This window comes from Neoarius graeffei, chromosome 17 (genome assembly GCF_027579695.1).
Source record: "Neoarius graeffei isolate fNeoGra1 chromosome 17, fNeoGra1.pri, whole genome shotgun sequence".
In the NCBI taxonomy this organism is placed as follows: Eukaryota; Metazoa; Chordata; class Actinopteri; order Siluriformes; family Ariidae; genus Neoarius; species Neoarius graeffei.
The window spans coordinates 54,587,059-54,614,501 of record NC_083585.1 but is presented as its reverse complement, the minus strand read 5'-3'; the positions used below and the strand labels follow the sequence as shown (position 1 = coordinate 54,614,501).

The following is a 27,443-nucleotide window of genomic DNA, read 5'->3' as shown; positions in this document are numbered from 1 at the left end:
CATAACGTAAGGACAAGAGGGGAAGAAAAACAACTGCAAACAAAATTTAAACGATGCATTTGCACAGAGACGGTTGGACTTTGATTTGCATCCCTGAGCTTAAACACCAAAACTGGCTAGTCATGAATGTAGTCCTTTGCACAGGGAGCACTGGCGTGCACACGCGCGCTTACATTTCTCCAGTTGGAAACCTGCGAGCTCTTTCAGGGTGAAAAAAAAAAAAAACCAGCCCAGCACGCAGTTGCGCACTTCTTGTTCAGACAAATGATTTCGTTTTATCAGCAAACCCAGAGGATTTCACACACTGCTCAAATGTAATGAGTAATGACTGTATGGTACTTCAGTAACTAATGATGTTAAGTAAATTGGAACTGCAATGTGTTACGTTCCTATGTTCCATCCTGACAAAATGTTTAGATATGAAGAGTACCTTCGCTCAAAAGCAGCTCCAACGACAGACTCAAGTCAGCCACCAATCTCCCAGTTCATCACAAGTAACAAGCAACACTACACTTCTAGCCATCCCCAGCAGAACGCCATCACACGTTCAATACTTTCAGACCTGGTTATTGATTGCAACTTACCATTGTCCATCATAGAACACCCAAGTTTCCGGCGCTTCATGTCTATTGTTGACACAAGGTACAACCCTGTAAGCCGAAGAACTCTTACTTCAAAACTGGATGATGTAGTGCTGGAAAAGCAGACAAAACTAAAGAACAGTCTTGCAAATGCTGAAAATCTGTCAGTCACAGTTGACATATGGTCAGATCGGAAAATGCGGGGCTTCCTAGGAGTTACTGCTCACTGGTTGGATATTGGAGAAGGTGGACTAGTCCTGAAATCTGCTTTGCTGGCTTGTAATAGGTTCAGCGGTTCCCATACAGGGGAAAGAATATGTGAGGAATTTGAGCAAATTTGTGACGAGTACCAAATCAAAAGGAAGCTATTGCACATCATATGCGATAATGCTGCAAATATGAGAAAAGCATTCAGCACTTGTTTTCCACAACATGGAGATGAAGAGGATGACGAAGATGAAGGAGTTGAGGACAACAACTTGTGGACTGACTTGCCAGTCGAAGACCAAGAGAGGGTGGATGGTTTTCTCCAAGATAAATCTCAGACAAGACAGCAGTGTTTTGCCCACACGTTGCAGTTAGTTGTCGGGGATGGCTTAAAAGACACAAAAATAGCTAATGCAGCTCTTGCAAAGGCCTGCAAGCTGAGCAATTTACTCCACAGCAGCACTTCCTTCAAGGACATTTTTGAGAGAGAGTTTGGGCAATCTGGCATCCCTTCCTCTGTTGTCACGCGTTGGAACTCAACACTTACGCAGTTGAAAGCGGTACTGAAATGTGACGCCACAAAGCTCACCGCCATTCTACAAGAGTCTGGCCACAAAGAGATAGCATTCACATCAAGAGAATGGAGTCAAATCCAAGAGTTGGTGCATGTGCTTGAGCCTTTTGTCGAAGCCACTGACCTCACTCAAGGTGAAAAAGTGGTAACCATAAGTGCAGTGGTCCCCTGTGTCCTCTCCCTCAACCACCATCTGGAAAACTTAAAAGGCACTATGTGCTACTTGGGGGCCTTCATCAAAACCTTACAGACATCTCTTCAAAGGAGGTTCAAGGGGATTTTCGTAAATGTGAAGATGGCAGAAAACTCATCATCTGATTGCCAGCCATTGCCCTTCTCTGACCCACTGTATCTGAAGGCAGCCATGCTGGATCCTTCGTTTGGCAGCATGTGGGTCATACATGATGTTTTGGTCCCTGACAACACTAAGGAGGAGGTGTCAAAGATGATCAAAGGTATGTTACAGCTTTATTGTAAATACATATCAAGTTAATCCATATATAAAAAATATTGTGGTATATACATTATCATATTACTTGGTGATTGAGTGATATTGTTTTTGCTTTTGCTCAAGACTTGATTCTGGAAGAAGCAGTGAAAGTCACTCCAACGAACCCACGCATAGAAGAGGAAGAAGAGGCCCAGGCGACAGAGCCGCAGTCAAGCCTCTTTGCATCCTACCAGAACAAGAGACAAAAGAAGGACTCTGCGTCAACACCTCATATGCAGCTCACACACTTCCTGGACATTTGTAGTGGACAGGACTGTCTCCACTTCTGGGCACTGAACAGGCACACCCTTCCTTCTCTCTTCAAGGTTGTGGTAAGACTGTTGCATATCCCTGCATCCAGTGCCCCGGTTGAACGTGTGTTTAGCCATGGTGGTGTGATCATGAGACCCCATCGGTCGCAACTCAGTGCAAGGGTTTTAACTAGTTTGGTTTTTTGCAAGTGTAATGGCCACTGGTAATGGCTCACAACTCAAGATATTCTGATGCTTTGTTACTGTAGGCTCACATTGTTTTTCACATTGCTCTCTCTCTCTCTCTCTCTATCTCACACACACACACTCTCTCACACACACACACCCACACACACACACACACACTTGTTGAATTAAGCACATTGTTCTTCAACTGTTCCTATGTTTCTTTTTATATACAGTATGTGATAATTGCCACAGATACCCGACCACAAAATGAGCAATCCAGTATTTCAGTGTGTGCACATTTAGCTACAGTGCTTCACTCATTCACACACACACACACACACACACACACACAGAGGGAAAAACAACTGTTGTCTTCTGACTCAGGATAACAGATTTTCATATTATTATTAATGTATTATCATACATTGTTTAATTTCACATACAGTAATGAGATTATTTCATGTGGTGTAAGTAATAAAAATCTGTTTTAGATTCATTCATTTTCAGCTGATTCATTAACTCGTTAGTGTGCATAAAAAAGATGGTTTTGGTTTGGTGAATACAGACATTTGAAAAACTAATGACTTGACTCGTGACTCGACTTGACTTGCTTGACTTAAGCTCTGCTTGGACTTGACTTACTTGATCCTCCTATAGAGATGACTTGGACTTACTTGAGACTTGAGGGCTAAGACTTGTGACTTACTTGAGACTTGCATGTATGGGACTTACTCCCATCTCTGGTAATACTGTTACATACCAATTAGGGAATAGATAATTAGTAGCCCAGAAAGAACAACAAACAAGCAAGCTTTTAAATAAAATTAAAATCCTTAACTATATTCTAATCTCAAACTACAATATACAACAATCAGGTCGCCACGAAAGTGATAAAGTACAATAGTCTGGCCCTAAATATACAAAAATTAATTTAAATAAATACTGTCTTAACTGGCTTGTCCCCGGAATGATCCGTAGAGAAGTCCAGGTAATGTCCAAATTTGATAGATTCTGAATGGTAATCCTGAGATCCGTCAGTAATGTCCTTGGACATGTTAGGATGTTGTAGTCCTGAGTGACAGTCCAAATCTTTGAAGATTCTGGAAGATTATTCAACTGTTTGGCTTCTCAGTAGAGCATTACAGGCTGTAGATAGTTGTTCACTGCTCTCAACACACTTAATGGTTCTTGTAGATGTTTCGACTCACTGTGTCCGTGTGGTTCTTGTCCACCACCTATTTATACCTTCTTCTTCAAAATGTTCTAGAAACATCCATAATCATCCATCAGAGGTTGATTATTCTATTTTTCTCAATGCTTCCAGAAAACTCTCCTAGCTCCCATGCATCTTCACCTAACAAATGGGGGCCACTACTGCCCTCTGGTGGCAAATTGTAACACTCGTATAGCATGAAAAACATGACTGTTTTGACGATGTGGCTTTTTTGGAGTCATTTTGGCAGTGGTACACATGGTCTTCTCATATGCCATACACACGTGCCAAATATTTTTACGGATGCAGCTGATATTGAGGGAGGAATTTACAGCTTTACTCGCTGACCACAATTTGCGTTCATCAGTGAGGTGAGAACCAGACCTGTTATTAACCCAAATATTCACAAATTAATTGAAAAGTGCACATCATAGCTCTCGGGTTGTGGGCATGATTGGGCATGTTTCATGATCATAAACACCTTTTCAGGGACCAAAACTCCCTGCACTGGGGCTCTGGCCACTAGGGGGTCCTTGATGAGTATACAGTGCCTTGCAAAAGTATTCATACCTCTTGAACTTTTTCACATTTTTCCACCTTACAACCACAAACTTAAAAGTTTTTTTATTGAGATTTTATGTGATAGACCAACACAGAGTAGCACATAATTGTGAAGTGAAACGAAAATGATCAATGGTCTTCAAAATTTTAAACAAATAAAAATCTGAAAAATGTGATGTGCATTAGTATTAAGCCCCCTGTACTCTGATACCTCTAAATACAATCCAGTGCAATCAATTGCCTTCAGAAGTCATCTAATTAGTTAAGAGAGTCCTACTGTGTGTAATTTACTCTCAGCATAAATACACTTGTTCTGTGAAGGCCTCAGTGGTTTGTTAGAGAACACTGAAGAACAAACAGCATCATGAAGACCAAAGAACTCACCAGACAGGTCAGGGATAAAGTTCTGGAGAAGTTTAAAGCAGGGTTAAGTTATAAATAAACATCCCAAGCTCTGAACATCTCAAGAAGCACTGTTCAATCCATCATTCAAAAATGGAAAAAGTATGGCACAACTGCAAACCTACTAAGACATGGCTGTCTACCTAAACTGACAGAGCGAGCAAGGAGAGCACTGGTCAGAGAAGCAGCCAAGAGGCCCATGATCACTCTGGAGGAGCTGCAGAAATCCACAGCTCAGGTGGGAGAATCTGTGCACAGGACAGCCTTAATGCAAAGCGCTATGTGTGGCGGAAAACTAACACTGCTCATCACCCTGCACACACCATTCCCACTGTGAAATATGGTGGTGGCAGCATCATGCTATGGGGATGCTTTTCTTCAGCAGGGACAGGGAAGCTGGTCAGAGTTGATGGGAAGATGGATGGAGCTAAATACAGGGCAATCCTGGAAGAAAACCTGTTGGAGGCTGCAAAAGACTTGAGACTGGGAAGGAGATTCACCTTCCAGCAAGACATACACTACATTTACATGCACATAGAGAGAATCGAATTTCTGCCGTTGCTCGACTGAAATCGAAGTTCAAAATGCCATGTATGCACCTTAATTCGGCTGAAATTGAACCGAACTTGATTTCTCGGAATCAAGCTACACGACCTAGTTTATGCGATTTCTGCCGAGCTACTTTGTGCATGTATACCCTATCGAGCTAGTTGTCGAGCTACTTCCGGAAGTGACGAGTGACGAGACCACAAGCGGGAAACACAACAGCCTCGGTCAGCATGACAACAGTAGTAGCGAGCAGCAGAAGAGGTCAAGAGGAACAAACGAAGAAGAGAAAATGGCGATGTAGAGCTCTCTGAAGTGTGGGTGGAGCACAGAGGACGGCAGGACAAAGCTTCTGGTACTAATAGGCTTTTTATTGTCAGACTTTTCAGTTTAACAGCCTACTTTTATTCTTGAGAGAAAAACACACACGCGCGCGCGCACGCTGTGTTCTAGTCCCGGGATGAGCTCTCCCCTCTGCTCTCCCTCTGCCTCCTTAAATAGGGCGCGGTTACTGGGAAGACACACAAACACAGGTTAATTACCGTCAGGTGAAGTGATTCTGCCACTCACCTTCCCTGGCTCCGCCCTCCTGTCACAGACCGGCGCTTGACCACGCCCCCACTGCTACAGGCAAGCAGAAACGTGCACTTCTGGAGCAATGAGGAGACAGAGTTCATGCTCATTCAGCTTAAGGAGTTGAATATATTAAAATTCATGGACGGGAGAAAAACGCGCAATGGAGAACACGGAACTGATAACTTTGTTTACACTCTTGAATAGCTCTTCTTCATGATAACAACCGGAAGTGTACCAACACGATGGGGCGTGTTGCGCCACCTGTGGCTCGGGTGCACAATGCACCTCACACAATAGCCCGATTTCAGTTGTGTGCATGTACGATTGGATTTCTCTGGCACCCTGCTGGGACCTTCAGCTCGATTACCGACAGCAGCTCGATTTGGATGTGCATGTAAACGTAGTCAATGACCCTAACCATACAGCCAGAGCTACAATGGAATAGTTTAGATCAAAGAATATTCATGTGTTAGAATGGCCCAGTCAAAGTCCAGACCTAAATCCCATTGAGCATCTGTGGCAAGACTTGAAAATTGCTGTTCACAGACGCTCTCCATCCAATCTGGCTGAGCTTGAGCTATTTTGCAAAAAAGAATGGGCAAAAATGTCAGCATCTAGATGTGGAAAGCTGGTAGAGACATACCACAAAAGACTTGCAGCTGTAATTGCAGCAAAAGGTGGCTCTACAAAGTATTTACGCAGGGGGGCTGAACACTAATGCACATCACATTTTTCAGATTTTTATTTGTTTAAAATTTTGAAGACCATTTATCATTTTCGTTTCACTTCACAATTATGTGCTACTCTGTGTTGGTCTATCACATAAAATCTCAATAAAAAACTTTTAAGTTCGTGGTTGTAAGGTGGAAAAATGTGAAAAAGTTCAAGGGGTATGAATACTTTTGCAAGGCATTGTATACAGGGGGCTGCAAAAGTAGGTATACAGCAATGAACAACAAAAAGTTCACACAAAACGTTAGTATTAAATGAACCCTAGCACCACAATTATAATACTGGTAATACTGGAATAATCCTTACTGTATACCTACTTTTGCAGCCCCCTGTACTGTACTTGAAGTAAATCAGTCTCACACACACACACACACACACACACACACACACACACACACACACACACAAGACATAGAACATGAGCCAAGGAATGAAAAGTGAACAACAAACTAAAATGAGGCAAAGAAGACTGGGCATGTTGTCAATGCTGACCACTGAGTCAGAGCTTGTTAAAAAAAAAAGTCTGGAGCTTGATGATTTGGTGGATGAGTTGAGCGAAGATAAAAGAAAAACAACAAAAGGCCACTTGCTTATCACCAAGATGATTAAAACGATTAAAATACTCAAAACAGATGTATAATGTAGCAATGTACAGGAAGTATTTTATTTTGCACATGTTGGGTTGCGGGCGGCACGGTGGTGTAGTGGTTAGCGCTGTCGCCTCACAGCAAGAAGGTCCGGGTTCGAGCCCCGTGGCCGGCGAGGGCCTTTCTGTGAGGAATTTGCATGTTCTCCCCGTGTCCGTGTGGGTTTCCTCCGGGTGCTCCGGTTTCCCCCACAGTCCAAAGACATGCAGGTTAGGTTAACTGGTGACTCTAAATTGAGCGTAGGTGTGAATGTGAGTGTGAATGGTTGTCTGTGTCTATGTGTCAGCCCTGTGATGACCTGGCGACTTGTCCAGGGTGTACCCCGCCTTTCGCCCATAGTCAGCTGGGATAGGCTCCAGCTTGCCTGCGACCCTGTAGAAGGATAAAGCGGCTACAGATAATGAGATGAGATGAGAAAATACTCAAAACAGATGTATAATGTAGCAATGTACAGGAAGTATTTTATTTTGCACATGTTGGGTTGCAGGCGGCACGGTGGTGTAATGGTTAGCGCTGTCGCCTCACAGCAAGAAGGTCCGGGTTCGAGCCCCGTGGCCGGCGAGGGCCTTTCTGTGAGGAGTTTGCATGTTCTCCCCGTGTCCGCGTGGGTTTCCTCCGGGTGCTCCGGTTTCCCCCACAGTCCAAAGACATGCAGGTTAGGTTAACTGGTGACTCTAAATTGACTGTAGGTATGAGTGTGAATGGTTGTTTGTCTCTATGTCAGCCCTGCGATGACCTGGTGACTTGTCCAGGGTGTACCCCGCCTCTCACCCCTAGTCAGCTGGGATAGGATCCAGCTTGTCTGTGACCCTGTAGAACAGGATAAAGCGGCTAGAGATAATGGATGGATGTTGGGTTGTGAGGCAAGGTGGGGTTGGGTAAAGTGGTTACCTCTCAACATCCTGTATTAAAAAAACTTTTTAGATGTAATAAAAAAGGTTTTTTTAATAAAAAATAATTATAACAGCCATGACTAAGTGTCCTCAAATTATTTGTTTGTCTTTTTTTTTCGGTCTGTTTGTTTGTCTTTTTAGGTCGAAGGTGAATCTTTCCAGGGTGGGGTGATCTACCAAGAGGTTAACTGCATTAATTAACATTATCAGGTGTTAAACCTAGCGTTAATAAACAATACTTAATGTTAACCAGGGACAACTCCAGCCCAAGAATCTGACATCTGACAGATGCCCATTTGAAGAAATATTTTCACTAATTTTACCAAAACGCTATGGATTTTCGCAAGAGTGTAGAGCACACCGAGCCCTTTCTGAAGAGGGCAGTCATGGCCCACTATGACCGTGGCTCGGCCCGCTAGTTGCCCCCGAAGCCCTGCGCAAGCGTGACTCACCGAAAACTTTAATATGAGTCCTGGCTCCAGCCGCGCACATACACTGGGATTTAAAAATTCATAACTTGGCCACCAAAAGTCCTCACCCCACCAAACTTTCTCCCTGAGACCTTTCAAAAAGGCCTAGGCATGACCTGCTAGGACTGCAAAATTTAGAATTTTAACCCCTTTCTGGAGCATTTTACTGGTTTGACCTAGATTCTTTGTCTTAAGGGGTGTTCACATGGCAACTTTTACTCCAGTGTAGCACCGGGGCTGCCCCGGTAGAGCGTTCACACGGTACAAAGTTATACCAGTGTAGCCCCTGAAAGCTGCTTAAACCGGTGCAAATCTAACCCTGCTCGGGAGGTGGTTTAAGAAATTTACTCTGGAGTAAATGCTAGTTTGCGGGGCAGCACCGATATAAAATGGGACGTCTGAACGCTACAGGGGTAGACTCGCTACGCGTGAGGAGAGTTGATTACATACGGGCATTGTGTAATTTGCATCCTGGTATTTTGCGCTTCCAAAATGGCGAATATCAACAACAACAGAACTGCATGTCTTCCAGTGTTGCCAGATTGGGCAGTTTTAAGTGCATTTTGGCGGATTTGAACATATTTTGGGCTGGAAAACGTCAGCAGTATCTGGCAACACTGGTGTCTTCATCCACGTTGTTTTCCTGGCGCTTGGTGATGCCATGACAACCGGGAAAAGGAAGTACATTTTCACGTATGAGCATATTTAATTTCCGCATTATTACTATCGTATAGCACGGTCGCAAAAACTGCCATGTGACCGCATGTGGGGCTGCACCGGTGCTAACACGCTTCTCTCTAGTAAGCAGGTTTGTGACGTGTGAACGCTCCACAAAATTTACACCGGTGTAAGATATTTCGCAACAAAATACATCGGTGCAGCATCGATGCAAATATGTGCTGTGTGAACACCCCTTTTGTTCACACAATACAAAGCATCGCGAGAATAAAGGTAATTATGTCAGGTAAGCATCACTGCTTACCACAGGTAATCGGATCTTGAACCATTGGTCTGTTGGTTGAGCGTGGCTATAGTCCATTTAGCCAGCTAGCAGTAAAGTAAACAAACGCCCCGTGACCAATGCCAAGTGGTGCACATATATTTCTGACTGATGCACATGCGTCGGTTGCATTGGTCTAGATCCATCCCTGTTGATAATAGTTAAATTGTTATTACAGTGGTGCTTGAAAGTTTGTGAACCCTTTAGAATTTTCTATATTTCTGCATAAATATGACCTAAAACATCATCAGATTTTCACACAAGTCCTAAAAGTAGATAAAGAGAACCCAGTTAAACAAATGAGACAAAAATATTATACTTGGTCATTTATTTATTGAGGAAAATGATCCAATATTACATATCTGTGAGTGGCGAAAGTATGTCAACCTCTAGGATTAGCAGTTAATTTGAAGGTGAAATTAGAGTCAGGTGTTTTCAGTCAGTGGGATGACAATCAGGTGTGAGTGGGCACCCTGTTTTATTTAAAGAACAGGGATCTATCAAAGTCTGATCTTCACAACACATGTTTGTGGAAGTGTATCATGGCACAAACAAAGGAGATTTCTGAGGATCTCAGAAAAAGCGTTGTTGATGCTCATCAGGCTGGAAAAGGTTACAAAACCATCTCTAAAGAGTTTGGACTCCACCAATCCACAGTCAGACAGATTGTGTACAAATGGAGGGAATTCAAGACCATTGTTACCCTCCCCAGGAGTGGTCGACCAACAAAGATCACTCCAAGAGCAAGGCATGTAATAGTCGGCAAGGTCACAAAGGACTCCAGGGTAATTTCGAAGCAACTGAAGGCCTCTCTCACATTGGCTAATGTTAATGTTCATAAGTCCACCATCAGGAGAACACTGAACAACAATGGTGTGCATGGCAGGGTTGCAAGGAGAAAGCCATTGCTCTCCAAAAAGAACATTGCTGCTCATCTGCAGTTTGCTAAAGATCACGTGGACAAGCCAGAAGGCTATTGGAAAAATGTTTTGTGGACAGATGAGACCAAAATAGAACTTTTTGGTTTAAATGAGAAGTGTTATGTTTGGAGAAAGGAAAACACTGCATTCCAGCATAAGAACCTTATCCCATCTGTGAAACATGGTGGTGGTAGTATCATAGTTTGGGCCTGTTTTGCTGCATCTGGGCCAGGACGGCTTGCCATCATTGATGGAACAATAAATTCTGAATTATACCAGCGAATTCTAAAGGAAAATGTCAGGACATCTGTCCATGAACTGAATCTCAAGAGAAGGTGGGTCATGCAGCAAAACAACGACCCTAAGCACACAAGTCGTTCTACCAAAGAATGGTTAAAGAAGAATAAAGTTAATGTTTTGGAATGGCCAAGTCAAAGTCCTGACCTTAATCCAGTTGAAATGTTGTGGAAGGACCTGAAGCGAGCAGTTCATGTGAGGAAACCCACCGACATCCCAGAGTTGAATCTTTACTGTATGGAGGAATAGGCTAAAATTCCTCCAAGCCAGTGTGCAGGACTGATCAACAGTTACCGCAAACATTTAGTTAATGCACCTGCATCGACTGTTCAATCCATAACTAAAATAAATCCACATAAATAAGCGAAAATTAAATTACAGAATGCTCCTGAAGTTCCTCAGGTGTAAATCTTGCAACTTGCTTCAGCCGCAGTTCTGAATTAACTTTAATTTAATCCATAAAAATTCCAATTCAAGCCAAATCGCCAACAACGCACTTTACTTATTTCAGCAGTTTGCTTTATTTCAGGAAAACAGCTGAAGATTACTGTCGAATTTCTGTCGTTACACTGACATCAGTTTTCTACAGTGTGGCTAATGAACAGCTGAAGTTTTCTATTCATACGTAGGCACACATACACATCCAGCATGTACGTACACAGAAAAGCATGCACAACCCCCACTCACGCCTGCGCAGGCCCTCACAGTGTGCTGTTCTGCTGTGTCTCTGTATATTTCCTCTGATGCTCAGAAATAGACGGTCACATTCATGACCATCACGTACAGCAGGGTGTCAGAAGCACAGATTTTTCAGTAACAGATGATGATCACACTTCACACAGTGTTGCTCTGCAATATGGGTGCATGCGCACACACACACACACACACACACACACACACACACACACACACACACACACACACACTTGTACTTCTATCTTTGTGGGGACTCATTGACATAATACATTCCCAAGCCCCTCCCCTAACCATCACTACTAAATGCCTAACCCCACCCCTTACCCTAACCTTAATCATCACTACTAAATACCTCACCCTAACCCGAAACTAAACCTCATTCTAATCTGAAGCCAAAAACTAAGTCTTAACCCTCAAACAGTCCTTTGAAGAAGTGAGGACCAGCGAAAATGTCCTCACTAACTAAAAATATCCCCACTCTGTAGGTAAAAAACTTATTCTGGTTCTCAGTATGTATAATGTCATACTGTACACACACGTCATACTAGCCTTATGAGGACCTTCCATTGGACTTCCATTAATTATTTACACAGCTAATCAGTGCTCTGCTCCAACCTTAATTACAATAACCCAGAAGAAACCATTTTTCTCTTTCTAAAATAAAAATTCAGTCTTTGTTTCCAAAATAGAAGCAGCTTTCCATGTGAGGACCAACTGAATATCCCCACAAAATCAGAATTGTCAGATATTTCTATCCTTGTGGAGACATTTGGTCCTTGCCATGATGTAAAACTAATACAAGCGTAAATGATGTAAAAATGAGGTACAAAGCGAGAAATAATCTATTGGCAAAAAATATACAAGGAATGTTTAGTGAGAGAGAGGGGGGATATAATCTAAGGGGAGACCTAAATTTTAAAAAAACAAAGGTTCGAACAAATATGAAAAACGCGTGCGTATCGAGCTGTGGGGTGACTTTATGGAACAGACTGGAGACAGAAATAAAACAAAGTGCAAATATAAATCTGTTTAAAAAAAGGTACAAAAAAATATTTTTAAACAAGTATATAGAAGAGGAAGTATGTTAACTGAGGATGACGAGGGATAAATAGAATAGGGTTGATTGTTATATTAGAACTAACTTAGTATATGGTATATATTTATTTATGGGGATAGTTTATATATTGGGCGGCACGGTGGTGTAGTGGTTAGCGCTGTCGCCTCACAGCAAGAAGGTCCTGGGTTCGAGCCCCGGGGCCGGCGAGGGCCTTTCTGTGTGGAGTTTGCATGTTCTCCCCATGTCCGCGTGGGTTTCCTCCGGGTGCTCCGGTTTCCCCCACAGTCCAAAGACATGCAGGTTAGGTTAACTGGTGACTCTAAATTGACCGTAGGTGTGAGTGTGAATGGTTGTCTGTGTCTATGTGTCAGCCCTGTGATGACCTGGCGACTTGTCCAGGGTGTACCCCGCCTTTCGCCCATAGTCAGCTGGGATAGGCTCCAGCTTGCCTGCGACCCTGTAGAAGGATAAAGCGGCTACAGATAATGAGATGAGTTTATATATTCATATTTACAGTATACAGTATACAGTAAGCATAGGTATGTAGTAGATATTTATTTTTGTAATTATATATTTATATAGATATTCATGAAGTGGATATATGGTATATATTTTTATAGGCGTATTAATGTAGTTTGGATTTCGGGGTAGTTAAAAAGGGGTGGGAAATTAAAAAAGTATTGTACTTCTTCCCACTCCTTTTTCGAACAATGTGCGGTGTTTTGTAATGTCTTAGCGCTTTATGTTTTTTTTTTTATTTCTCGTTTTCTTTCTTTTGTATGTACAAATAGTTACATACTTTTTTTATACATGTTTGAAATAAAAAATAAATTCATTCAATTCATTCATTCATTCATAAAAATAAATTCATTCATTCATAAAACCATGATAAATGAAATAAATAATGATGTAATTGTTTTTGTTTTCCAGATGATGACACTGCTATAGATATGATGTTCGTATTTCCAATAGCAGACTAATTAAATAGTGCAAAGCAAAGAAGCATTCTAGTTGTGTTTTTTTTCAATCTAATCTCTACAGTTTTTGCAGTGTGTGTTTGATTGTGACACTTTCTTTCACACTTCAATAAGTTAGAGGTATTAATAAGGTTAAAGTGAGAGATACCCTGTGTCCGAAATCACTCCCTACTCACTATATAGGGCACTATATAGTGGGGACGCCATTTTGTAGTGCTGTCCAAAATGATAGTGGGGATTATTTACACCCTATATAGTGCACTCAAAGTATCGCACAATGCATCATGAAAAGTAGTTTACAACGATGGTCACTAACAAGCAATATATCCCAATATGCATTGCGGTCACACTGAAAGAAATCAAAATAAAGTCTCAAATTTGATTTAATAAAAGGCAGCAGCAAAGAAGAAAGTATTCAGCCTTGATTTTAAAAAAGAACTGAAAAATGCAGGTACTTTGTATTGATTAATGTGGGAAATATGCTCAGTATAATATGGATTTATCACAAAAATACTTGCATGTGTTTATTATTTTGAAAACCCACCAGCTGACTGATCTGGCACATTTTAATTGTGCGACAGTAATGACGTAAATACCAGATTAGATTTTGATGCAAATCTAGATATGTACAGTATGTGGATCCAGGAATTTTTTTTTTATCTGTTCCCAGCGTAACTCAAAAAGTAGTGAACAGATTTGGATGAAATTTGGTGGACAGCTTTAGTATTATCCTAGGATCAAGTGATTTGATTTTGATGTTGATAATATGTGGCTTGGTGGAGATATGCGCTCTACTCTACCGAGTGCCCTTCTAGTTTAACATGAAATAAAATCTATGGCTGTATGTTCCACTTGGCTAACATTAGACAATTACAGTATACAGTAAGCATCAGTTGACTGTATTTATAAATGATGCCATTGAAAAATGTTTGCTGATAGGACTTGTTCTAATTCAGGGTTGGTAGGTCTATAAAATGGTAAGTACCAAGACATTTCAAACAAAGTACAATGAAATGCAAACACAATCGAACAACTGACTGAAACTCGTTTAGTTCATTCGTTCATTGGGTATCAAAGATACTTGAAGTACTTGCTCTTGTTTTGATCAATGTCAGTGAGTGTGAGACAATAAAACACCAGGTTCAGCTTTGCAAATTGACAACAAACAATCCAAAATGGCTGCTAATTTTAACCCTTTTGAGAAGCAGCCTTCAGAGTTCTCCCTGTGAACGGAGGGAATATGGAATAGCCGTGATGTGTTCATGGTGGACGAATATGAGAACGAACACTAAAGCTGAAATATAAGGAATAAAATTCATGTGCAGTGGCATAGTAATGACAGTGAATGTAATAATAACGCTGCAGAGAGAGAGAGAGAGAGAGAGAGAGTACACTCATGCAGCCACAGTCCTCAGTAATGACCACTGGGTTTACAGAGGAATTTGTTTTGAGCAGCACAACACCACCTGTTTGGCTTAACAGGCACTGCCTCTTAACAAACGGAGGGAGAGGGACAAAAGAAGGCAGCCTAATTAGTGGGAAAAGGTGCTATGGTGCATGTTTTGATAAATGAATTTGAACACTTCTGACCTGTGGACTGGAGTAAGGAGTTATTCTATACCCACAGGTGAAAGTGAGAAAATCTAATAACAGACTTCCTGCAAGACATAACAATGATGAGATCCACTTCTGCAATTTCTGTCTTTTGCGTCAACACATGACTCATCTGTAGGCTTAGATTTCAGGTGATAAAAGCAGGTCATTGTAGTGTTTTCAGTTGTTAATGTTGTATTTTCACTGCTTTTGGATGGAACGTTCAAGTTGTTTTGTTTCATAGTCATAATCAATGTGTACAATTTCCACCTCAATGATGTCATGTTTGGGTTTTATTTTTCAGTTGCTAGTCAGATGCATGCTAGGCAGCTAAACAAGTTTAATTAATCACAGGAGGAAAGGTGTGTGAAGGGGAATATGAGCTAAATCTGTATGGGAAGAAGGTGCTATTCTTACAACACTACTGATGGCTGAAATAAACAAAACATTGTGCTGACGTCTTCCCAATTAGCAAACGTTTTCCTTTTAGAGCCATCTCCCTGGGGCATTGGGGCGTCACATGAGCTGGATAGCAGGAGTCTGAGGACATGAGACTTATGTCCTAAGGTTTGTTCAAGGCAGACGGGAACCTTGTGGGTGTTGGAACATGAAACCAGGTTGATGTGAGCTAAAGGTGCCACGCAGACAGTCCATGTGGCTGTGCTGGCTTTGTGATTAATAATCCTCCTCCGTCCTATGCAGGGCCTCTTTGGTATCAGGCCCAAAGTGTAAAGATTTCCAAAGCAGAATGGACTGTGCTATTCACGCACGGTGCACCATTTCCTGGCTTAAGTTTCCAACTGCTAGTGCATGTTACATATGATGCAATATTGCTCGTTCTCACTAGCACATCATTAGTACATCAGCATTCAAGACAGCAAACACTGGGGAAATCACCAGGCACACAAGACATCAACGGCAGTCATTGGCCACACCCAACCTGCCTGTGATCCATCATATTAGCTAGAATATGGACCACAGAATTTAAGCTGGTCCAACTTAGGCCCTGCCCACACGGCAACGGATTCAGGTGAACCCGATAAAATTTTTTATCGTTTCGGCCTGGCGTCCACATGGCACCGGCGTTTTGGGTGCCCCAAAACGATATTTTTTGAGAACGGTTTCCAGAGTGGAAAAATCTGGCAACGGCGCCGTTGCGAAGTCGCCTGGATGAGTAGAACGGATTTGTTTACGATGACGTCACAACCACATGACTAGAAGAAGGGGTTTATGCGCATGCGTCCTACTTCTTCTATTGTTCTGGTGTCTCCGATGGGACCGTCTTACAGCGCACGTAGAGGTGTGGCATGTGTATTGCATCGTTTTCAGCAAGCGTTGCGTTGCCATATGTACCTGATATTTTACTGATCCGTTGCCCATGTGGATGCGATATTTTTTTTACCCGCTAAAAAAAAAATCTCGTTGCCGTTGTCGTGTGGATGTAGCCTTAGTTTCCAAGAGGTCCAGGCACCAGCCGTGTGAATGCAATTCTTGTAGTATGCTTCTTTTAGATCTAGTGGAAATCCAACCAAAGAGAAACATTGGGATCTGTCTGATGGGGAGAAGAACCACCAAAAGCTCTGCATTTTAGTGAAAATTAAGCTAACTTGATGTGGCATGGCAAGGGAAAACTGCTCAACCATGCGAGTCCACAAGTATCCTCAGGCTTGCTCGTCAGCTAGACAGTGGCGAGACTGCATACGGAGAAAACAACCAAGCAGAAAGAGGTAAGAGCATAAAAGTAACACAGTGCAAGCTTGTCAAAATAACACAGCAAACAATGCAGTGAGTGATACCAAATACAGGCTAATATGGGAAAATGTATACAATGCAACTCTGTAGAAGAAATGCTATCTATAGCTTTGCAGCAGCGTAAACACAAGCCGCTAAGCTTATAGCGTCACATAGTGGATATGTTTTTTTTTTCCTTCGACAAATCAAGAACGTTCCAGGGAAAGGTGGCAGCATGACAGCAGAATTTATTGCAATGACTGCACCATAGATTACTTTATGACTTTTTTGAAGATGCACACACAAAAAGATTTCCTGGGGTGTAGAGGAAACTTGCAGAGTAATTTTCAGAGAAATTGTAGAGTAGTGATTTTAGAGAAGTCATGTACAGAGAAATTCAACATTCAAGAAAATAAAGCACCACTACTAGTATACTTCTTATTCGCTGAAACCAATGACCATAGATGTTGTTCCATATAACCTCATGTACAAGTATACAGAAGCAAAAGAGGAAAAACAGTGTTGGAAAGCTAAGTCATGAATGAATTTTATAAACAAACCAAGTGCTCATGTGCCTTGGAAAGAAAGAAACTCATTTATCCTGGATGATGAAACAAATATTTAATAATGTACTGAATAGTATTACATTTCATTAATGGTATTTATCAGACACTGTTATCCAGAGTGACCTACACCATACCCAGAGGAGCCTGGGGAGCAGTTGGGTTGGGAGTTAGGTGCCTTGCTCAAGGGCACTTCAGCCATTCATGCTGGTTTAGGGACTCAAACTGGCAACCATTTGGTTCCAAATTGGCTTCTCTAACCATTAGGCCACACATAGCCGGTTAATCCCTGAGAACTGTGGCTGGGACTATTGTAGACATTTTGGCAGATCTTGGAAGTGATCCGTTGCAAAAATTTCAGTGGAGTACATATGCAAATGAAGCCACAGTAACTACAAAGGTAGGAACAGAAGACAGCAGTAAAAACCAATGGCAGCAATGATATACAGTGACGTATGGCATTACAGCAATGACGGCAGTGTGTACGGTTTTCATGACTGCAGTACGGCATAGCCACGGCGAGACAAAATAAGCCACGCCCTACAGGCAAACATTTCACTTTCTGCAGAATGTTGTTCCGTGAACATTTGGAGCTCAGTGGTTGCAACAGAATGCTATGGTAACTCCAGGTAGCTCACGTAAGCCTCATGTATGGCTAAAGGATGCTCATGGATGCCTTCATGGTTGCAACGGATGAATTCATCCGGCGCTTGAAACATGGCAATTTTCAACACGACCAAACTTTCCAGGGATGGAAGCCGCATCCTTCCGGTTGTCAAGGTAGCTCCCTGGCTTTCACATACTCCAAAAGAAGGGCCCAGAACGCGTGCCAGTTGACCCCTGGAAGGCCCAAAATAATCCACCGGTGTCTACCGTGAAGTGATTCCGGTTATGTGAGACCGAAGCGTAAGGCAGAGTCATAAATGTAAAAAAAATTGAAGCATTTATTAAATATATATAGTGTCTTGCATATTTTGTGGTGAGGATTCCTGGAATGTTTTGCAGTGGGTTGGTGGCTGTGAACAGTGCGCCAAACAGATTAACAAACCAGGCCACGTGCTCTCAATGTTCAAATTACACTTCCTCTTATGTGTACACACCCACACAGAAATGTACACATGCCATTACACCTTGTTTTGCAAGCTTGAAAAGCAAACCCACTGTTGCGAAATTACAACTTTAAATCAGTTTATATCTTAATGACACCGTGTCATGCACTGGACGTGCAGAGCAGAATTGCAGAACACTGTGTGTGGTAAATCACTATAAGGGGAAGACTGATTCTCTGAGTCGTTGCAGTGGCAATGATTAACGATTCATGTCCAGATTGATAACAATATGCAGGACAGCTCATGATGATATTTAATACAGAGAGAGAGAGAGAGAGAGAGAGAGAGAGAGAGAGAGAGACGGACGAACGGACAGACGGACAGACAGACAGAGACTGCAGCTGCTCATATACACACTTGTGCACCAAGTGTCACAGTAACAGTTTGGCAGTGTCTCACCCATTCTCTCTCTCTCTCTCTCTCTCTCTCTCTCTCTGTCAGACATACAGTGAGAAAAACCATGAGATAGTAAGTGAAATGTGTGTTATAAATGATGCATCAAGCTTTGAGTTAATATTAAAACATCCTACCTTGAGTCTGCCATCAATGACTTGCAGGCTGGAGTAAACATAGCATGCAGTGGGGACGGAGTGTTTCTACACACGAGCTGAGAGACTGAGAGAGTGTGGTGTACTACAGGGAGAGAGAGAGAGAGAGAGAGAGAGACGGGGGAGGAACGTGGATGAGGGGATGGAATTATGAGAAAGCCACTGATGGGAAAATGAGAGAGAAAGAGAGAGAGAGAGAGAGAGAGAGAGAGAGAGAGAGTGCTTAAGCATGTGGGGATGCAGTTTTTTTTATTTTTCCTGCAAAACAGTGGTTTTCAAAAGTATTGGCACCCACAAAAAATCAACACTCGCTGACGCCTCCCCTGCACAGAAGAACAGCACTGAGTCTCCACAGGAATATCTTACAAGGTTGGAGACATATTTACATCTCCTGAATGCACAACATTTCAAGCTTCTTTCTTGACTTTCAAACCTGGAGACTGATTTTGTGTTTGTTTGTTGTTGTTGTTTTAGTTTGATGTATTTTTGCAGTTATTATCATGTGAAAAATCCATCTACAACCAAGTCAACCACATGTGGGGCTTAAATAACCTGTCATTTATTAGAATTCATGGTGCTATCAGTCTTCATCAAAACCTCTGGATCACCTCTGGATCACCACCAACCACAAATCATCAATCATCATGTTTTGCAGTAGGTTTTGGGGTTTTACATATATATATATATATATATGTATGGGCGGCACGGTGGTGTAGTGGTTAGCGCTGTCGCCTCACAGCAAGAAGGTCCTGGGTTCGAGCCCCGGGGCCGGCGAGGGCCTTTCTGTGTGGAGTTTGCATGTTCTCCCCGTGTCCGCGTGGGTTTCCTCCGGGTGCTCCGGTTTCCCCCACAGTCCAAAGACATGCAGGTTAGGTTAACTGGTGACTCTAAATTGACCGTAGGTGTGAATGTGAGTGTGAATGGTTGTCTGTGTCTATGTGTCGGCCCTGTGATGACCTGGCGACTTGTCCAGGGTGTACCCCGCCTTTCGCCCGTAGTCAGCTGGGATGGGCTCCAGCTTGCCTGCGACCCTGTAGAAGGATAAAGCGGCTAGAGATAATGAGATGAGATATATATATATTACAGTTATTCCACAAAATCGAGTCGTACATGAGCTGATAGCTGACGAGGCGCGTAGCACCGAGTTGGCTATAATCCATGCACGACGAGATTGAGTGAAATAACTGTTTTATTCTATCCACATTCACTGGATTTTGAGAAACAGAGCATTTTTATTTTAATTTGTTGCAAATTTGTTAAACAAAAACTTTATACATAACGTCCAACAAAATCATTTCCACCTAGAATGTAAACAAACTGGCGAAATGACAGGAGCAATTTGTGAAAAATGCTAGAATAATAATGCTTGAAAATTAAAAAAGATATGTTCTTACCATCAAATACTTTCATTCCATATTTTGTTGCTTTTTTTGTCTTTCTGGAGGTTTTGTTTTCAAGTAGAGTTTTTATTTCGTCCTCAGTTGGTTCAGCAACACGCTCTGCCATTTTGTTTTTCTCTACTCACGGTATATGAGCTGATAGCCTAGTAGTAGAGTAGCCAATCAGAGCACACGACTACTCATGTCCAGTGAATGTAGATAGAATAATATACATAAGGTTAAGAGCAGTTTTATGTAATTTTTTAATATCCATTAATTGACTTTTTAATTATCATATGCTGAAAGAGGTAGGTAATGTCATATTTGGTCAAAGGCATGAATGTTTGAATAATGCATTTATTAAAGTTGTTTTAATGTTGGTTGTCAATAGCTCGCCTTCCTTTTTTAAGAAAATACTATTCTTTAAAAAACTGTGAAATGAGTATCATTGTATAACATCTCATCTCATCTCATTATCTCTAGCCGCTTTATCCTGTTCTACAGGGTCGCAGGCAAGCTGGAGCCTATCCCAGCTGACTACGGGCGAAAGGCGGGGTACACCCTGGACAAGTCGCCAGGTCATCACAGGGCTGACACATAGACACAGACAACCATTCACACTCACATTCACACCTACGGTCAATTTAGAGTCACCAGTTAACCTAACCTGCATGTCTTTGGACTGTGGGGGAAACCGGAGCACCCAGAGGAAACCGGAGCACCTGGAGGAAACCCACGCGGACACAGGGAGAACATGCAAACTCCGCACAAAAAGGCCCTCGCTGGCCACAGGGCTCGAACCCAGAACCTTCTTGCTGTGAGGCGACAGCGCTAACCACTACACCACCGTGCCGCCCCCATTGTATAACATAATGTCTCATCTCATCTCATTATCTGTAGCCGCTTTATCCTGTCCTACAGGGTCGCAGGCAAGCTGGAGCCTATCTCAGCTGACTACGGGCGAAAGGCAGGGTACACCCTGGACAAGTCGCCAGGTCATCACAGGGCTGACACATAGACACAGACAACCATTCACACTCACATTCACACCTACGGTCAATTTAGAGTCACCAGTTAACCTAACCTGCATGTCTTTGGACTGTGGGGGAAACCGGAGCACCCGGAGGAAACCCACGCGGACACGGGGAGAACATGCAAACTCCGCACAGAAAGGCCCTCGCTGGCCACGGGGCTCGAACCCAGAACCTTCTTGCTGTGAGGCGACAGCGCTAACCACTACACCACCGTGCCGCCCCCATTGTATAACATAATGTAATTATTATTATATGTGTATTTTGCATGTGCATTATGCATTTATCTGATATAATCTATTTTCCTATTCTTGCCCATTTTTCCATCGGACCTGAGTAAGTCTTAGTCTTGTTTGTAATTTGAATTGGTGATCCTTTTCACTCTGAAACATATACACAGTACGATGAATCAAATCTGGTTCTATTCCTCATTCCTCATGATTCATCTGAACGATGGCTAAACTGTTCTTCAGTCCATGACAGAAACGCAACTGTGATTCACACTGGCTGTTCTTCTGACTTACTGATTCTTTTATGAATGAAATTCTCAAATCACCAAAACCATCATTCTTATTTTTTTTTCTTTTTTTATTGGACTTTCTATAATAAATATCAAATTTATTAGCTGCAACACATCCTACTGTAGGAGTCCATGAAAATGAACTTACTTACTGAGGAAGGTTTGTTTTTGTGTCTGGATTTTTTCTGTGGTATAATAACTTTTAAGCTGTAGACACTTTTGGGGTCTTCCACTGCATTAAATTTGCTTTATTAAGCCCAGTTTCTTCACGCTCACTTTAAATCCTACAGTGTCAGAAACAGAGGTACAGTAGGAGTCCATTTCTGTACCCCAAGATACAATCTACACTAATGTACCCCCAAAGGGCTTATTATTGGACCTCAAGGTAACTATGTGTACCTTTTTAGCACCAAAAAGGTCCATATATGTTCCCAAGCAGTATATAAACGATACAAATAAGTACCTTAAAGCAGTGTTCCTCAACCACTGGGCCACGGCCCACTAAGCGCCATCGAGTGGGCTGTGATTTTTTTTTCAAGTTGAAGCTCATTTTTACTCGGAGTAGGGTACAATTGCTGGGTTGCATCCGACGTCACATCCGCCTCATTAAGCCACGGTCACACTCTAGCTCGCGATGTTATCGATGAAAATGAGGCATTGTGGTGGCGATGCATGGCAATATACACATGAGCTAAAAGTTGTGGTCACACAGCAGGTGAACATTTGACTGTCATACCTTTGCACGCTTGAGTCTGGCTTTTTCCAAGTCATAGGAAAAATCCTTCTTTGTTAGCGTGTAAGGATCTAATCCCATTGAGTGGTTTCTATATCCACATCTTTTGAGTGTACTTCATGGTTTTAATAACTTGCTTGTTTGCTGAACACAAACATAGCAATAAGTTCTTGTGCTAATGGACCAGACTCCACTTTTGGATCATTAATCCCTTTTGACTGAGAATGCCTTGCATGCATGGGTTTATGTTCCCTTCTGGCACATCCATACACTTTTAAATACAATCCCAACAATTCAAAACAGTTTGTTTTTATTGCATTGATTTAATTCCTGGAACTCTGGAACAGGGAGTGATGTTGCATCCCATTAATACACTTTACAATAGATTATTCGATTCTAATAGAATAGGTGAGGCAAAATAATTGGGGTTGTTTTTTAATGGGCCCCGACTAGTTACAAGTATGAATAGGTGGGCCTCAAAGCAGAAAAGTTTGCGAACCCCTGCCTTAAAGGGTACTGCCCCAGTGACAAGCCATTGTACCCCTAAAGATACAATAATGTATTTTATTTTATGAGAGTGTACTTTAAAAATTCAGTTTCAGTAATAACATTCTCACTGATACTAAACTGCTCTGACTATAATGTCTGTAATCATGATTAGATCACCACGCCACCACTAGCACACCTTATTGAATCAATATGCATAAATATATTTAAACATATATGCTGGTGCTGGAAATTAAATTTAAATCATTGAAAATATCTGAGAAGAGCTTTGGTGGGAAAAAAAACATTTTCGAGCCGTGACAAAAAAAAAAAATCAATAACTTTATGAATGTTAAAGGATCGCTCAGGCAATCTGTTTATGTCGACTCTATCTACCACGTGTGTGGCGTGTTTGTGTTTGATAAAGAGGAAATATCAAATTAGTAATTAACAACTGTTTGCGATTTTACAGTTGTGTGCAAAAGTTTAGGCACCCCAGACAAGTTACCTACAGTTGTGGTCAGATACACTGATACAAGTTACCTACAGTTGTGGTCACATACATGAATGTCATCTTGGATATGAATGTCATGGCAATACACGGGGCTGCAAAAGTAGGTATACAGTAAGGATTATTCCAGTATTACCAGTATTATAATAGTGGTGCTAGGTTTCATTTAATACGAATGTTTTGTGCGAATGTTTTGTTTTTCATTACTATATGCCTACTTTTGCAGCCCCTGTATTTGGGCTTTCGGTAATTTATTTGAACTGTTCTTTTTCTGTGGCAAAATGTACAGCATACATCTTTAATAAAAAAAAAAAAACCACTAGAATTTGGTGCACAAGTTTTAATTTTCTTTGGGTTTTCTGAAATCAACACAGGGTCAAAATTATACATACAGGGTCAAAAATATACATACAACACACCTAATATTTGGGTAAAAATGTCTCTTTGCAAGATTCACCTTGACCAAACATTTTTGTTTACCATGAACAAGTTTCTAGCAGGGCGGCACGGTGGTGTAGTGGTTAGTGCTGTCGCCTCACAGCAAGAAGGTCCGGGTTCGAGCCCTGTGGCCGGCAAGGGCCTTTCTGTGCGGAGTTTGCATGTTCTCCCTGTGTCCGCATGGGTTTCCTCCGGGTGCTCCGGTTTCCCCCACAGTCCAAAGACATGCAGGTTAGGTTAACTGGCGACTCTAAATTGACTGTAGGTGTGAATGTGAATGGTTGTCTGTGTCTATGTGTCAGCCCTGTGATGACCTGGCGACTTGTCCAGGGTGTACCCTGCCTTTCACCCGTAGTCAGCTGGGATAGCTTGCCTGTGACCCTGTAGAACAGGATAAAGCGGCTAGAGATAATGAGATGAGATGAGAATGAAGTTTCTGGCAGAATTCTGGTTGGATATTTCATGACTCTTCTTGGTAGAGTTCAATTCATTTTTTTTTCTTGGCATGGACTCGACTTATAAGCACGGTCCATATATTTTCGATAGGGTTGACGTCAGGACTTGTTTTAAGCTTAATGTTAGCCTGCTTTATCCTCCACAACCAGCTCTGATGCGTGTTTGGGTTCATTGTCCTGTTGTAACTCCCAAATCCCAAGTCGTGTTCAAGTTTCTGATGGTTTATGCTGAAGAATTTTGAGGTAGTCCTCCTTCTTCATTATTCCATCCACTTTGTGCAATGAACCAGTTCCACTGACAGCATAACAGCTCCAGAGCATGATGATCCTACCACCACCACCAGCTGGTACAGTGTCCCTCTGTACATGGTGGTCATTGTGGCCAAACAACTCAATCTTTGTCTCATCTGACCATACAGCTTTCCTCCAGAATGCTTTTTCTGTGTCGTGTGGTCAGCTTCAACCTTTAGTTAAGCTTGAAGGTGTCAGTTTTGGAGCAGGGGGTTATTTCTTGGATAGCAGCCTCTTAGTCCATAGTGATCTGAACTGGAGACAGTGATCCATCAGCTTCCAGTTCATGGCAGGGCTGTGCCATTGTGGTTCCCAGGTTGTTCCTGACCATCCAAACCAATTTCCTTTCAGCTGAGGGTAACAGTTTGGATTTTCTTGAAGCAAAGTGGCTTGGCAAAGTGAATAAACCTCACAATAACTTGGATACCATTGTTTGAACTGATCTTGGGATCTTCAGTTGTTTAGAAATGGCTCCAAGAGACATTCCAGAGTTATGTATATCTGCGATCCTCTTTCTCAGATCTGCACTGAGCTCCTTGGACTTTCCCATTTTACTGTCTGTTGGTCAATCCAATGAATGCTGTAAACAAACCCTTTTTATGAATGCACAGAGAAGCGACCAGCTGTAGTCAATCATGATCACTAACAGGAAGTTAAGAGACCTCGGCCTTGGCAAGATAAGAGACATTTTGGAAGTTTCAGCACCTCTGAATTAATAATCTAAGTCAGCGTATGTAAATTTTTGACCCTGGATGTATAATTTTGATCCTGTGTTGATTTCAGAAAACCCAAAGAAAATTAAAACTTGTGCACCAAATTCTAGTGGTTTTATTTTTTATTAAAGCTGTATGCTGTACAATCATTCTGCCACAGAAAAAGAACAGTTCAAAGAAATTACTGAAAGCCAAAATACTGCCATGACATTCATATCCAAGATGACATTCATGTCACTGTATGTAAACTTTTTGACCACAAGTCTCATCTCATCTCATCTCATTATCTCTAGCCGCTTTATCCTGTTCTACAGGGTCACAGGCAAGCTGGAGCCTATCCAAGCTGACTACGGGCGAAAGGCGGGGTACACCCTGGACAAGTCGCCAGGTCATCACAGGGCTGACACATAGACACAGACAACCATTCACACTCACATTCACACCTACGGTCAATTTAGAGTCACCAGTTAACCTAACCTGCATGTCTTTGGACTGTGGGGGAAACCGGAGCACCCGGAGGAAACCCACGCGGACACGGGGAGAACATGCAAACTCCACACAGAAAGGCCCTCGCCGGCCACGGGGCTCGAACCCGGACCTTCTTGCTGTGAGGTGACAGCGCTAACCACTACACCACCTTGCCGCCCTTGACCACAAGTGTATATATAAATAACACAACCTCTGCAGCAAATTATTTTAATTAATAAATAAATAAATGTAATTGTAGTAATGTTGCTTGGATGCTGCCTAATTAGTACTGAGCTGTAACACCCAATTTGGCAGATAACAATATCACAGCTTGCAAACCCTTCATATAGCCACCAGCCACTTGTCTTACCATTCCTGTTTCATGAATTTCTCTCACTTTAACATTTTGTGAATGTTCTAATTCTAAGATATTCTTTGGGCTTCCTTGCATGCACAATATAAAGTGACTCTGTATTAACATTCAAGCAGTAAAATGTATAATTTTGCCATGGGCGCCAAAACTTTTGCATGCTTTTGCATGTGTGAAGGAAATTCAAACTATAACCATTACACTGTAACAATAAATGTGTTAGGTATCCATGTGCTATGTGTCATAAGATCAACACACATTCTCAGAATTTACAGCTTCATTTACAAACACTTTCACAAAAATGTGATGCATAAATGTGTCCCAAGAGTCCAACAGTTGCCCCGAAACTTCTATTATCACAGAACCCCCCATGTGAAGCTCCATATTTAAGAGAATATGGTAATGCATTCAACTAATTTTTGATGACTTCTGTGACCATACAATGTATGTCCGTACGTACAAATGATGTCCGTGTTCCACCACAGGGAACCTGATCATAAGTGCAAGGCAGGATCTCATAAACACTTGACCACCGGACAACAAAATTTGTATCTTTATTTGCATAAGATAGATGGGTAAGATAGATCCAGTGCTTATTTTTAACTTGCTTTTTAAAAAATAACGTGGGATTATTTACTAACACATTTTATGGAAAATATTGACAATAGTTTCATATAAAACGACTTAAAACAGTTTTATTAGTTCACTAGCTTGTTGGAAATTTAACAGTTGGAACTAGATGACTGTTTGACATCAAGTTTGAAATATCGATATCGCCGCTTGAACCCTCGGAGCACAGACGCTGCATTCGGTCAAGGAGGATGGTTTCCAGTAGGCTTGTTGGGGGGTTTTTTGTTGTTTTTTTTCCGAAGGTTTTTATCCTCCTGGTTTTTTCATAGTGAGCAATGTATCTTTGTATTGTCGGCTTTTTTACCTGAATGATTTCTCACTCTGCACACTCGTGTAAACATCATTATTGTATAGTTCAATAGCTATTATGACTTTACTTTATGACTTTACTTTTCCAGCACAGAATAACAAATTAAAATTTTACAAGAAAGGAAGAAAGAAAAACATAATAATACAAACAAGTGTTGCCAGGCAAAACAAGCCCTGCCCGGTAGCACTTATGATGAATATGAAGGAAGATATTGCAAAAAAAAATAGGTACCCTATGGGTCCATGTGGCTACTGTTTATAAATAAAATAGTTTTCTGATCCCATG

At 41.8% G+C, this 27,443-nt stretch overlaps 2 protein-coding genes across 2 annotated transcripts in view; one reads left to right on the top strand and one right to left on the bottom strand.

Moving 5' to 3' along the window:
- rap1gap2a (RAP1 GTPase activating protein 2a) overlaps window positions 1–18,841 on the bottom strand; it is a 299,474-nt gene extending 280,633 nt beyond the window's left edge. Inside the window, exon 1 of the transcript XR_009650206.1 lies at window positions 18,806–18,841. The gene's annotated coding sequence lies outside the window, so the exon portion shown is untranslated. The remainder of the gene's footprint in view (window positions 1–18,805) is intronic.
- Window positions 410–8,063, top strand: LOC132864530 (uncharacterized). The gene is made up of 3 exons (XM_060897979.1): window positions 410–1,817; window positions 1,937–2,184; window positions 8,004–8,063. Exons 1-3 carry the CDS (start codon window positions 410–412, stop codon window positions 8,061–8,063), a joined length of 1,716 nt encoding a protein of 571 aa, XP_060753962.1.
- Window positions 18,842–27,443: the final 8,602 nt, after the last annotated feature.

Excerpts from the sequence above, each read along its gene's own strand:
- LOC132864530 (XM_060897979.1), top strand. The coding sequence starts at position 410 with ATGTTTAGATATGAAGAGTACCTTCGCTCAAAAGCAGCTCCAACGACA. Across the intron at positions 1,818-1,936 it reads GGTGTCAAAGATGATCAAAG|ACTTGATTCTGGAAGAAGCA; the intron begins GTATGTTACAGC and ends CTTTTGCTCAAG. Across the intron at positions 2,185-8,003 it reads CTTCTCTCTTCAAGGTTGTG|GTCGAAGGTGAATCTTTCCA; the intron begins GTAAGACTGTTG and ends TTGTCTTTTTAG.